Genomic DNA, 14,360 nt, shown 5'->3' on the forward strand with positions numbered 1-14,360 from the left:
TGCCATTCCAGATCTTGGTCTCGGGGTCTCTGGCTCCGTACTTGCCGTCAGGGACGATGGCAATCTTGTACTTGATGCCGATGTGTTTGGCGATCTCTGAGGCCAAGTCCACGCAGTAGCCCTCGAACTGGTCATTCCCCTCAAACATCTCCCAGTTCTTCTTCAGCATCACATACGGACCTTCCTACATCCACAAACACACCAATCAGACACAGAGAGGGTGGCGTGGGGAGGTCAAACTGACCAATGAACTCACACTGACCACTGACTAACAAATCAGGGGCCTATTTTGGAGAGGGAGGAGCTTTTTGGAATGCCACTGGATGACAGTATCACAGTGATTGAGACAGAATATACATTTTATGGCGACCAAAGAAAATATTACATGGCATTTTAAAAGGCCACTGTGTGAGGAGTACTGTTTTATTACATCATAGTCTGTGACTGGTGCCAAGTTGATGTACTCTGTCTTCCCTCTAAGACTAAGCACCTCCTCTTGAAGAAAAAGACTGACTCCACACAGATGGTGTATGTTAAAAAGAACAAGTGAACAACAGAATGGTAGAAGAGAGAGGTCAGCAGCTATGGAGCAGAGAGGTAGCAGGTCTGGAGGTCGATACACAGAGAAGCTGAATTCTCTGTCTGGAGAGAACCTTTACACCTCAAACAGGAGAAATTAGCAGTAAGAACACACACAGGTAAGCAAACACACACACACCCTGACTGACACGCACATCCATCAGGAGCTTGTAGTTCCAGAGAGACACCCAGGTGGCACAAGGCCTGAGGCGTCTTCCTCTAATCTACAGAACAATCGTCTGACATAGCAGATTACACTCCCAGATTCAAATGATTGAAGGTATGGAATGTGAAAGGAAGCTATTATAGTATATAGGCTTTCAAATGGTTTATACATCTATCAAATTAATTGAAATAGCTGTATAAAGACTATATGAAATACATTTTTTAAATCAAATTGATTGTACACGTTTTCATTTATAATGTTATTTTACAAGTGAAATTGATACATTTCAAGAGACTTCATTCCTGGCTCACCAAGGAACCTGCCACAATAAAGCGTACAGGTAAATAGGTCACATCAAATATAACATATTGTTTTTACACAAATAAAAGGGGGAAATATAAATGCATAACATTTTTAGAGACATGTTTACATTGTATCAGTTACATACCATTAGTCTAGAATGATATCACAAAAGAAACACATCATGATAAGCCATACTGGGCTATGTCCTAACTTGAGGTGTGTACACCACACTGTAATTCAATGTAAATGGGAGAGTTGTATAAATATCTGAGTTACTCACACGGCTCTCAAGGTAGAATCAAGCCTGATGTGCATATATTTGCATTTATCAAGTGGCTAAACATTAATAGAATGTACATTATCTTTAACGCAGAATCTTGTCACATTTGTACATGTTGTCGAAGCATCAAAGCACATGTATTTTTCGAAACCTCATTATCATACACACATTATCAGCCCCTCTGAGATCTCTCTCTCCATTACCTCAACATGAATCACTCTTAAGGAAGTCACAAACACAGTCAGAGACTCTCCCAAACATAGCAGTACTGCTCTAACTTACAAACCCATAGGTAGGTCTTAAAGGCATAATCCACACCAAAATCATCTCATCAACAGTCTAAACCCGAGCTGAGTTCATATTCCATGCCATCTGTTGTGAAGGTACATAATATGCATCTTATTCCATTTTATTAGACGGTACAAAATGGCTGATCTTAAAATATGAATCCTAATGCACTGTACTGTGTATCTAGAGAACGGATGGTGTACTGTACTGTGTATGAGGATCTAGAGAACAGAGGGTTTACTGTACTGTGTATGAGGATCTAGAGAACGGATGGTGTACTGTGCTGTGTATGAGGATCTAGAGAACGGATGGTGTACTGTACTGTGTATGAGGATCTAGAGAACAGAGGGTTTACTGTACTGTGTATGAGGATCTAGAGAACGGATGGTGTACTGTAATGTGTATGAGGATCTAGAGAACAGAGGGTTTACTGTACTGTGTATGAGGAGCTAGAGAACATATGGTTTACTGTACTGTGTATGAGGATCTAGAGAACAGAGGGTGTACTGTACTGTGTATGAGGATCTAGAGAACGGATGGTGTACTGTACTGTGTATGAGGATCTAGAGAACAGAGGGTTTACTGTACTGTGTATGAGGATCTAGAGAACAGAGGGTTTACTGTACCGTGTATGAGGATCTAGAGAACAGATGGTTTACTGTACTGTGTATGAGGATCTAGAGAACGGATGGTGTACTGTACTGTGTAACAGGATCTAGAGAACGGGTGGTGTACTGTACTGTGTATGAGGATCTAGAGAACAGAGGGTTTACTGTACTGTGTATGAGGATCTAGAGAACGGATGGTTTACTGTACTGCGTATGAGGATCTATAGAACGGAGGGTTTACTGTACTGTGTATGAGGATCTAGAGAACGGATGGTTTACTGTACTGCGTATGAGGATCTATAGAACGGAGGGTTTACTGTACTGTGTATGAGGATCTAGAGAACGGATGGTCTACTGTACTGTGTATGAGGATCTAGAGAACGGATGGTGTACTGTACTGTGTATGAGGATCTAGAGAACAGAGGGTTTACTGTACTGTGTATGAGGATCTAGAGAACAGAGGGTTTACTGTACTGTGTATGAGGATCTAGAGAACAGAGGGTTTACTGTACTGTGTATGAGGATCTAGAGAACGGATGGTTTACTGTACTGTGTATGAGGATCTAGAGAACAGAGGGTTTACTGTACTGTGTATGAGGATCTAGAGAACGGATGGTGTACTGTACTGTGTATGAGGATCTAGAGAACGGGTGGTGTACTGTACTGTGTATGAGGATCTAGAGAACAGAGGGTTTACTGTACTGTGTATGAGGATCTAGAGAACGGATGGTGTACTGTACTGTGTATGAGGATCTAGAGAACAGAGGGTTTACTGTACTGTGTATGAGGATCTAGAGAACATATGGTTTACTGTACTGTGTATGAGGATCTAGAGAACAGAGGGTGTACTGTACTGTGTATGAGGATCTAGAGAACGGATGGTCTACTGTACTGTGTATGAGGATCTAGAGAACGGATGGTGTACTGTACTGTGTATGAGGATCTAGAGAACAGAGGGTTTACTGTACTGTGTATGAGGATCTAGAGAACAGATGGTTTACTGTACTGTGTATGAGGATCTAGAGAACAGAGGGTTTACTGTACTGTGTATGAGGATCTAGAGAACAGAGGGTTTACTGTACCGTGTATGAGGATCTAGAGAACAGAGGGTTTACTGTACTGTGTATGAGGATTTAGAGAACAGAGGGTTTACTGTACTGTGTATGAGGATCTAGAGAACGGATGGTGTACTCTACCGTGTATGAGGATCTAGAGAACAGATGGTTTACTGTACTGTGTATGAGGATCTATAGAACAGAGGGTTTACTGTACCGTGTATTAGGATCTAGAGAACAGATGGTGTACTGTACTGTGTATGAGGATCTAGAGAACGGATGGTGTACTGTACTGTGTATGAGGATCTAGAGAACGGATGGTTTACTGTACTGTGTATGAGGATCTAGAGAACAGAGGGTTTACTGTACTGTGTATGAGGATCTAGAGAACAGAGGGTTTACTGTACTGTGTATGAGGATCTAGAGAACAGAGGGTGTACTGTACTGTGTATGAGGATCTAGAGAACGGATGGTCTACTGTACTGTGTATGAGGATCTAGAGAACGGATGGTGTACTCTACTGTGTATGAGGATCTAGAGAACAGAGGGTTTACTGTACTGTGTATGAGGATCTAGAGAACAGATGGTTTACTGTACTGTGTTTGAGGATCTAGAGAACAGAGGGTTTACTGTACTGTGTATGAGGATCTAGAGAACAGAGGGTTTACTGTACCGTGTATGAGGATCTAGAGAACAGAGTGTTTACTGTACTGTGTATGAGGATCTAGAGAACAGAGGGTTTACTGTACTGTGTATGAGGATCTAGAGAACGGATGGTGGACTCTACCGTGTATGAGGATCTAGAGAACAGATGGTTTACTTTACTGTGTATGAGGATCTAGAGAACAGAGGGTTTACTGTACCGTGTATGAGGATCTAGAGAACAGATGGTGTACTGTACTGTGTATGAGGATCTAGAGAACGGATGGTGTACTGTACTGTGTATGAGGATCTAGAGAACTGATTGTTTACTGTACTGTGTATGAGGATCTAGAGAACAGAGGGTTTACTGTACTGTGTATGAGGATCTAGATAACAGAGGGTTTACTGTACTGTGTATGAGGATCTAGAGAACAGAGGGTTTACTGTACTGTGTATGAGGATCTAGAGAACAGAGGGTTTACTGTACTGTGTATGAGGATCTAGAAAACAGATGGTGTACTGTACTGTGTATGAGGATCTAGAGAACAGATGGTTTACTGTACTGTGTATGAGGATCTAGAGAACAGAGGGTTTACTGTACTGTGTATGAGGATCTAGAGAACGGATGGTTTACTGTACTGTGTATGAGGATCTAGAGAACGGATGGTATACTCTACCGTGTATGAGGATCTAGAGAACGGATGGTGTACTGTACTGTGTATGAGGATCTAGAGAACAGAGGGTTTACTGTACTGTGTATGAGGATCTAGAGAACAGAGGGTTTACTGTACTGTGTATGAGGATCTAGAGAACAGATGGTTTACTGTACTGTGTATGAGGATCTAGAGAACAGAGGATTTACGGTACTGTGTATGAGGATCTAGAGAACGGATGGTTTACTGTACTGTGTATGAGGATCTAGAGAACAGATGGTTTACTGTACTGTGTATGAGGATCTAGAGAACAGATGGTGTACTGTACTGTGTATGAGGATCTAGAGAACAGAGGGTTTACTGTACTGTGTATGAGGATCTAGAGAACGGATGGTGTACTGTAATGTGTATGAGGATCTAGAGAACAGAGGGTTTACTGTACTGTGTATGAGGATCTAGAGAACGGATGGTTTACTGTACTGTGTATCTAGAGAACGGATGGTGTACTGTACTGTGTATGAGGATCTAGAGAACAGAGGGTTTACTGTACTGTGTATGAGGATCTAGAGAACGGATGGTTTACTGTACTGTGTATGAGGATCTAGAGAACGGATGGTGTACTGTACTGTGTATGAGGATCTAGAGAACAGATGGTGTACTGTACTGTGTATGAGGATCTAGAGAACAGATGGTTTACTGTACTGTGTATGAGGATCTAGAGAACAGATGGTTTACTGTACTGTGTATGAGGATGTAGAGAACGGATGGTTTACTGTACTGTGTATGAGGATCTAGAGAACAGAGGGTTTACTGTACTGTGTATGAGGATCTAGAGAACGGATGGTGTACTGTACTGTGTATGAGGATCTAGAGAACGGATGGTTTACTGTACTGTGTATGAGGATCTAGAGAACAGATGGTTTACTGTACTGTGTATGAGGATCTAGAGAACGGATGGTTTACTGTACTGTGTATGAGGATCTAGAGAACGGATGGTGTACTGTACTGTGTATGAGGATCTAGAGAACAGAGGGTTTACTGTACTGTGTATGAGGATCTAGAGAACAGATGGTTTACTGTACTGTGTATGAGGATCTAGAGAACAGAGGGTTTACTGTACTGTGTATGAGGATCTAGAGAACGGATGGTGTACTGTACTGTGTATGAGGATCTAGAGAACGGATGGTCTACTGTACTGTGTATGAGGATCTAGAAAACAGATGGTTTACTGTACTGTGTATGAGGATCTAGAGAACGGATGGTGTACTGTACTGTGTATGAGGATCTAGAGAACAGATGGTTTACTGTACTGTGTATGAGGATCTAGAGAACGGGTGGTGTACTGTACTGTGTATGAGGATCTAGAGAACAGATGGTTTACTCTACTGTGTATGAGGATCTAGAGAACGGATGGTGTACTGTACTGTGTATGAGGATCTAGAGAACGGATAATGTACTGTACTGTGTATGAGGATCTAGAGAACGGATGGTCTACTGTACTGTGTATGAGGATCTAGAGAACGGAGGGTTTACTGTACTGTGTATGAGGATCTAGAGAACGGATGGTTTACTGTACTGCGTATGAGGATCTATAGAACGGAGGGTTTACTGTACTGTGTATGAGGATCTAGAGAACGGATGGTCTACTGTACTGTGTATGAGGATCTAGAGAACGGATGGTGTACTGTACTGTGTATGAGGATCTAGAGAACAGAGGGTTTACTGTACTGTGTATGAGGATCTAGAGAACAGAGGGTTTACTGTACTGTGTATGAGGATCTAGAGAACAGAGGGTTTACTGTACTGTGTATGAGGATCTAGAGAACGGATGGTTTACTGTACTGTGTATGAGGATCTAGAGAACAGAGGGTTTACTGTACTGTGTATGAGGATCTAGAGAACGGATGGTGTACTGTACTGTGTATGAGGATCTAGAGAACGGGTGGTGTACTGTACTGTGTATGAGGATCTAGAGAACAGAGGGTTTACTGTACTGTGTATGAGGATCTAGAGAACGGATGGTGTACTGTACTGTGTATGAGGATCTAGAGAACAGAGGGTTTACTGTACTGTGTATGAGGATCTAGAGAACATATGGTTTACTGTACTGTGTATGAGGATCTAGAGAACAGAGGGTGTACTGTACTGTGTATGAGGATCTAGAGAACGGATGGTCTACTGTACTGTGTATGAGGATCTAGAGAACGGATGGTGTACTGTACTGTGTATGAGGATCTAGAGAACAGAGGGTTTACTGTACTGTGTATGAGGATCTAGAGAACAGATGGTTTACTGTACTGTGTATGAGGATCTAGAGAACAGAGGGTTTACTGTACTGTGTATGAGGATCTAGAGAACAGAGGGTTTACTGTACCGTGTATGAGGATCTAGAGAACAGAGGGTTTACTGTACTGTGTATGAGGATTTAGAGAACAGAGGGTTTACTGTACTGTGTATGAGGATCTAGAGAACGGATGGTGTACTCTACCGTGTATGAGGATCTAGAGAACAGATGGTTTACTGTACTGTGTATGAGGATCTATAGAACAGAGGGTTTACTGTACCGTGTATTAGGATCTAGAGAACAGATGGTGTACTGTACTGTGTATGAGGATCTAGAGAACGGATGGTGTACTGTACTGTGTATGAGGATCTAGAGAACGGATGGTTTACTGTACTGTGTATGAGGATCTAGAGAACAGAGGGTTTACTGTACTGTGTATGAGGATCTAGAGAACAGAGGGTTTACTGTACTGTGTATGAGGATCTAGAGAACAGAGGGTGTACTGTACTGTGTATGAGGATCTAGAGAACGGATGGTCTACTGTACTGTGTATGAGGATCTAGAGAACGGATGGTGTACTCTACTGTGTATGAGGATCTAGAGAACAGAGGGTTTACTGTACTGTGTATGAGGATCTAGAGAACAGATGGTTTACTGTACTGTGTTTGAGGATCTAGAGAACAGAGGGTTTACTGTACTGTGTATGAGGATCTAGAGAACAGAGGGTTTACTGTACCGTGTATGAGGATCTAGAGAACAGAGTGTTTACTGTACTGTGTATGAGGATCTAGAGAACAGAGGGTTTACTGTACTGTGTATGAGGATCTAGAGAACGGATGGTGGACTCTACCGTGTATGAGGATCTAGAGAACAGATGGTTTACTTTACTGTGTATGAGGATCTAGAGAACAGAGGGTTTACTGTACCGTGTATGAGGATCTAGAGAACAGATGGTGTACTGTACTGTGTATGAGGATCTAGAGAACGGATGGTGTACTGTACTGTGTATGAGGATCTAGAGAACTGATTGTTTACTGTACTGTGTATGAGGATCTAGAGAACAGAGGGTTTACTGTACTGTGTATGAGGATCTAGATAACAGAGGGTTTACTGTACTGTGTATGAGGATCTAGAGAACAGAGGGTTTACTGTACTGTGTATGAGGATCTAGAGAACAGAGGGTTTACTGTACTGTGTATGAGGATCTAGAAAACAGATGGTGTACTGTACTGTGTATGAGGATCTAGAGAACAGATGGTTTACTGTACTGTGTATGAGGATCTAGAGAACAGAGGGTTTACTGTACTGTGTATGAGGATCTAGAGAACGGATGGTTTACTGTACTGTGTATGAGGATCTAGAGAACGGATGGTATACTCTACCGTGTATGAGGATCTAGAGAACGGATGGTGTACTGTACTGTGTATGAGGATCTAGAGAACAGAGGGTTTACTGTACTGTGTATGAGGATCTAGAGAACAGAGGGTTTACTGTACTGTGTATGAGGATCTAGAGAACAGATGGTTTACTGTACTGTGTATGAGGATCTAGAGAACAGAGGATTTACGGTACTGTGTATGAGGATCTAGAGAACGGATGGTTTACTGTACTGTGTATGAGGATCTAGAGAACAGATGGTTTACTGTACTGTGTATGAGGATCTAGAGAACAGATGGTGTACTGTACTGTGTATGAGGATCTAGAGAACAGAGGGTTTACTGTACTGTGTATGAGGATCTAGAGAACGGATGGTGTACTGTAATGTGTATGAGGATCTAGAGAACAGAGGGTTTACTGTACTGTGTATGAGGATCTAGAGAACGGATGGTTTACTGTACTGTGTATCTAGAGAACGGATGGTGTACTGTACTGTGTATGAGGATCTAGAGAACAGAGGGTTTACTGTACTGTGTATGAGGATCTAGAGAACGGATGGTTTACTGTACTGTGTATGAGGATCTAGAGAACGGATGGTGTACTGTACTGTGTATGAGGATCTAGAGAACAGATGGTGTACTGTACTGTGTATGAGGATCTAGAGAACAGATGGTTTACTGTACTGTGTATGAGGATCTAGAGAACAGATGGTTTACTGTACTGTGTATGAGGATGTAGAGAACGGATGGTTTACTGTACTGTGTATGAGGATCTAGAGAACAGAGGGTTTACTGTACTGTGTATGAGGATCTAGAGAACGGATGGTGTACTGTACTGTGTATGAGGATCTAGAGAACGGATGGTTTACTGTACTGTGTATGAGGATCTAGAGAACAGATGGTTTACTGTACTGTGTATGAGGATCTAGAGAACGGATGGTTTACTGTACTGTGTATGAGGATCTAGAGAACGGATGGTGTACTGTACTGTGTATGAGGATCTAGAGAACAGAGGGTTTACTGTACTGTGTATGAGGATCTAGAGAACAGATGGTTTACTGTACTGTGTATGAGGATCTAGAGAACAGAGGGTTTACTGTACTGTGTATGAGGATCTAGAGAACGGATGGTGTACTGTACTGTGTATGAGGATCTAGAGAACGGATGGTCTACTGTACTGTGTATGAGGATCTAGAAAACAGATGGTTTACTGTACTGTGTATGAGGATCTAGAGAACGGATGGTGTACTGTACTGTGTATGAGGATCTAGAGAACAGATGGTTTACTGTACTGTGTATGAGGATCTAGAGAACGGGTGGTGTACTGTACTGTGTATGAGGATCTAGAGAACAGATGGTTTACTCTACTGTGTATGAGGATCTAGAGAACGGATGGTGTACTGTACTGTGTATGAGGATCTAGAGAACGGATAATGTACTGTACTGTGTATGAGGATCTAGAGAACGGATGGTCTACTGTACTGTGTATGAGGATCTAGAGAACGGATGGTTTACTGTACTGTGTATGAGGATCTAGAGAACGGATGGTTTACTGTACTGTGTATGAGGATCTAGAGAACAGATGGTGTACTGTACTGTGTATGAGGATCTAGAGAACGGATGGTGTACTCTACCGTGTATGAGGATCTAGAGAACAGATGGTTTACTGTACTGTGTATGAGGATCTAGAGAACGGATGGTTTACTGTACTGTGTATGAGGATCTAGAGAACAGAGGGTGTACTGTACTGTGTATGAGGATCTAGAGAACAGAGGGTTTACTGTACTGTGTATGAGGATCTAGAGAACAGAGGGTTTACTGTACTGTGTATGAGGATCTAGAGAACAGAGGGTTTACTGTACTGTGTATGAGGATCTAGAGATCGGATGGTTTACTGTACTGTGTATGAGGATCTAGAGAACAGATGGTTTACTGTACTGTGTATGAGGATCTAGAGAACGGATGGTGTACTGTACTGTGTATGTGGATCTAGAGAACGGATGGTTTACTGTACTGTGTATGAGGATCTAGAGAACAGAGGGTTTACTGTACTGTGTATGAGGATCTAGAGAACAGAGGGTTTACTGTACTGTGTATGAGGATCTAGAGAACAGATGGATTACTGTACTGTGTATGAGGATCTAGAGAACAGAGGGTTTACTGTACTGTGTATGAGGATCTAGAGAACAGATGGTGTACTGTACCTTGTATGAGGATCTAGAGAACGGATGGTCTACTGTACTGTGTATGAGGATCTAGAGAACGGATGGTGTACTCTACTGTGTATGAGGATCTAGAGAACAGATGGTTTACTGTACTATGTATGAGGATCTAGAGAACAGAGGGTTTACTGTACTGTGTATGAGGATCTAGAGAACGGATGGTGTACTGTACTGTGTATGAGGATCTAGAGAACGGATGGTCTACTGTACTGTGTATGAGGATCTAGAAAACAGATGGTTTACTGTACTGTGTATGAGGATCTAGAGAACGGATGGTGTACTGTACTGTGTATGAGGATCTAGAGAACAGATGGTTTACTGTACTGTGTATGAGGATCTAGAGAACGGGTGGTGTACTGTACTGTGTATGAGGATCTAGAGAACAGATGGTTTACTGTACTGTGTATGAGGATCTAGAGAACGGATGGTGTACTGTACTGTGTATGAGGATCTAGAGAACGGATGGTGTACTGTACTGTGTATGAGGATCTAGAGAACGGATGGTCTACTGTACTGTGTATGAGGATCTAGAGAACGGATGGTTTACTGTACTGTGTATGAGGATCTAGAGAACGGATGGTTTACTGTACTGTGTATGAGGATCTAGAGAACAGATGGTGTACTGTACTGTGTATGAGGATCTAGAGAACGGATGGTGTACTCTACCGTGTATGAGGATCTAGAGAACAGATGGTTTACTGTACTGTGTATGAGGATCTAGAGAACGGATGGTTTACTGTACTGTGTATGAGGATCTAGAGAACAGAGGGTGTACTGTACTGTGTATGAGGATCTAGAGAACAGAGGGTTTACTGTACTGTGTATGAGGATCTAGAGAACAGAGGGTTTACTGTACTGTGTATGAGGATCTAGAGAACAGAGGGTTTACTGTACTGTGTATGAGGATCTAGAGATCGGATGGTTTACTGTACTGTGTATGAGGATCTAGAGAACAGATGGTTTACTGTACTGTGTATGAGGATCTAGAGAACGGATGGTGTACTGTACTGTGTATGAGGATCTAGAGAACGGATGGTTTACTGTACTGTGTATGAGGATCTAGAGAACAGAGGGTTTACTGTACTGTGTATGAGGATCTAGAGAACAGAGGGTTTACTGTACTGTGTATGAGGATCTAGAGAACAGATGGTTTACTGTACTGTGTATGAGGATCTAGAGAACAGAGGGTTTACTGTACTGTGTATGAGGATCTAGAGAACAGATGGTGTACTGTACCTTGTATGAGGATCTAGAGAACGGATGGTCTACTGTACTGTGTATGAGGATCTAGAGAACGGATGGTGTACTCTACTGTGTATGAGGATCTAGAGAACAGATGGTTTACTGTACTGTGTATGAGGATATAGAGAACAGAGGGTTTACTGTACTGTGTATGAGGATCTAGAGATCGGATGGTTTACTGTACTGTGTATGAGGATCTAGAGAACAGATGGTTTACTGTACTGTGTATGAGGATCTAGAGAACGGATGGTGTACTGTACTGTGTATGAGGATCTAGAGAACGGATGGTTTACTGTACTGTGTATGAGGATCTAGAGAACAGAGGGTTTACTGTACTGTGTATGAGGATCTAGAGAACAGAGGGTTTACTGTACTGTGTATGAGGATCTAGAGAACAGATGGTTTACTGTACTGTGTATGAGGATCTAGAGAACAGAGGGTTTACTGTACTGTGTATGAGGATCTAGAGAACAGATGGTGTACTGTACCTTGTATGAGGATCTAGAGAACGGATGGTCTACTGTACTGTGTATGAGGATCTAGAGAACGGTTGGTGTACTCTACTGTGTATGAGGATCTAGAGAACAGATGGTTTACTGTACTGTGTATGAGGATCTAGAGAACAGATGGTTTACTGTACTGTGTATGAGGATCTAGAGAACAGAGGGTTTACTGTACTGTGTATGAGGATCTAGAGAACAGATGGTGTACTGTACCTTGTATGAGGATCTAGAGAACGGATGGTCTACTGTACTGTGTATGAGGATCTAGAGAACGGATGGTGTACTCTACTGTGTATGAGGATCTAGAGAACAGATGGTTTACTGTACTGTGTATGAGGATCTAGAGAACAGAGGGTTTACTGTACTGTGTATGAGGATCTAGAGAACAGAGGGTTTACTGTACTGTGTATGAGGATCTAGAGAACAGAGGGTTTACTGTACTGTGTATGAGGATCTAGAGATCGGATGGTTTACTGTACTGTGTATGAGGATCTAGAGAACAGATGGTTTACTGTACTGTGTATGAGGATCTAGAGAACGGATGGTGTACTGTACTGTGTATGAGGATCTAGAGAACGGATGGTGTACTGTACTGTGTATGAGGATCTAGAGAACGGATGGTTTACTGTACTGTGTATGAGGATCTAGAGAACAGAGGGTTTACTGTACTGTGTATGAGGATCTAGAGAACAGAGGGTTTACTGTACTGTGTATGAGGATCTAGAGAACAGAGGGTGTACTGTACTGTGTATGAGGATCTAGAGAACGGATGGTCTACTGTACTGTGTATGAGGATCTAGAGAACAGATGGTGGACTCTACCGTGTATGAGGATCTAGAGAACAGATGGTTTACTTTACTGTGTATGAGGATCTAGAGAACAGAGGGTTTATTGTACCGTGAATGAGGATCTAGAGAACAGATGGTGTACTGTACTGTGTATGAGGATCTAGAGAACGGATGGTGTACTGTACTGTGTATGAGGATCTAGAGAACTGATTGTTTACTGTACTGTGTATGAGGATCTAGAGAACAGAGGGTTTACTGTACTGTGTATGAGGATCTAGAGAACAGAGGGTTTACTGTACTGTGTATGAGGATCTAGAGAACAGAGGGTTTACTGTACTGTGTATGAGGATCTAGAGAACAGAGGGTTTACTGTACTGTGTATGAGGATCTAGAAAACAGATGGTGTACTGTACTGTGTATGAGGATCTAGAGAACAGATGGTTTACTGTACTGTGTATGAGGATCTAGAGAACAGAGGGTTTACTGTACTGTGTATGAGGATCTAGAGAACGGATGGTTTACTGTACTGTGTATGAGGATCTAGAGAACGGATGGTATACTCTACCGTGTATGAGGATCTAGAGAACGGATGGTGTACTGTACTGTGTATGAGGATCTAGAGAACAGAGGGTTTACTGTACTGTGTATGAGGATCTAGAGAACAGAGGGTTTACTGTACTGTGTATGAGGATCTAGAGAACAGATGGTTTACTGTACTGTGTATGAGGATCTAGAGAACAGAGGATTTACGGTACTGTGTATGAGGATCTAGAGAACGGATGGTTTACTGTACTGTGTATGAGGATCTAGAGAACAGATGGTTTACTGTACTGTGTATGAGGATCTAGAGAACAGATGGTGTACTGTACTGTGTATGAGGATCTAGAGAACAGAGGGTTTACTGTACTGTGTATGAGGATCTAGAGAACGGATGGTGTACTGTAATGTGTATGAGGATCTAGAGAACAGAGGGTTTACTGTACTGTGTATGAGGATCTAGAGAACGGATGGTTTACTGTACTGTGTATCTAGAGAACGGATGGTGTACTGTACTGTGTATGAGGATCTAGAGAACAGAGGGTTTACTGTACTGTGTATGAGGATCTAGAGAACGGATGGTTTACTGTACTGTGTATGAGGATCTAGAGAACGGATGGTGTACTGTACTGTGTATGAGGATCTAGAGAACAGATGGTGTACTGTACTGTGTATGAGGATCTAGAGAACAGATGGTTTACTGTACTGTGTATGAGGATCTAGAGAACAGATGGTTTACTGTACTGTGTATAAGGATCTAGAGAACGGATGGTTTACTGTACTGTGTATGAGGATCTAGAGAACAGAGGGTTTACTGTACTGTGTATGAGGATC

At 42.1% G+C, this 14,360-nt stretch overlaps 1 protein-coding gene across 6 annotated transcripts in view; it reads right to left on the minus strand.

Moving 5' to 3' along the window:
• gria4a (glutamate receptor, ionotropic, AMPA 4a) overlaps positions 1 to 14,360 on the minus strand; it is a 213,281-nt gene that overhangs the window by 62,968 nt on the left and 135,953 nt on the right. For all 6 annotated transcript variants that reach the window (XM_055896675.1, XM_055896676.1, XM_055896677.1 and 3 more), the window contains exon 11: positions 1 to 184. This exon is cut by the window's left edge and continues 23 nt beyond it. In XM_055896675.1, the coding sequence (XP_055752650.1) occupies positions 1 to 184 (184 nt within the window). The remainder of the gene's footprint in view (positions 185 to 14,360) is intronic.

This window comes from Salvelinus fontinalis, chromosome 33 (assembly GCF_029448725.1).
Source record: "Salvelinus fontinalis isolate EN_2023a chromosome 33, ASM2944872v1, whole genome shotgun sequence".
Classification (NCBI taxonomy): domain Eukaryota; kingdom Metazoa; phylum Chordata; class Actinopteri; order Salmoniformes; family Salmonidae; genus Salvelinus; species Salvelinus fontinalis.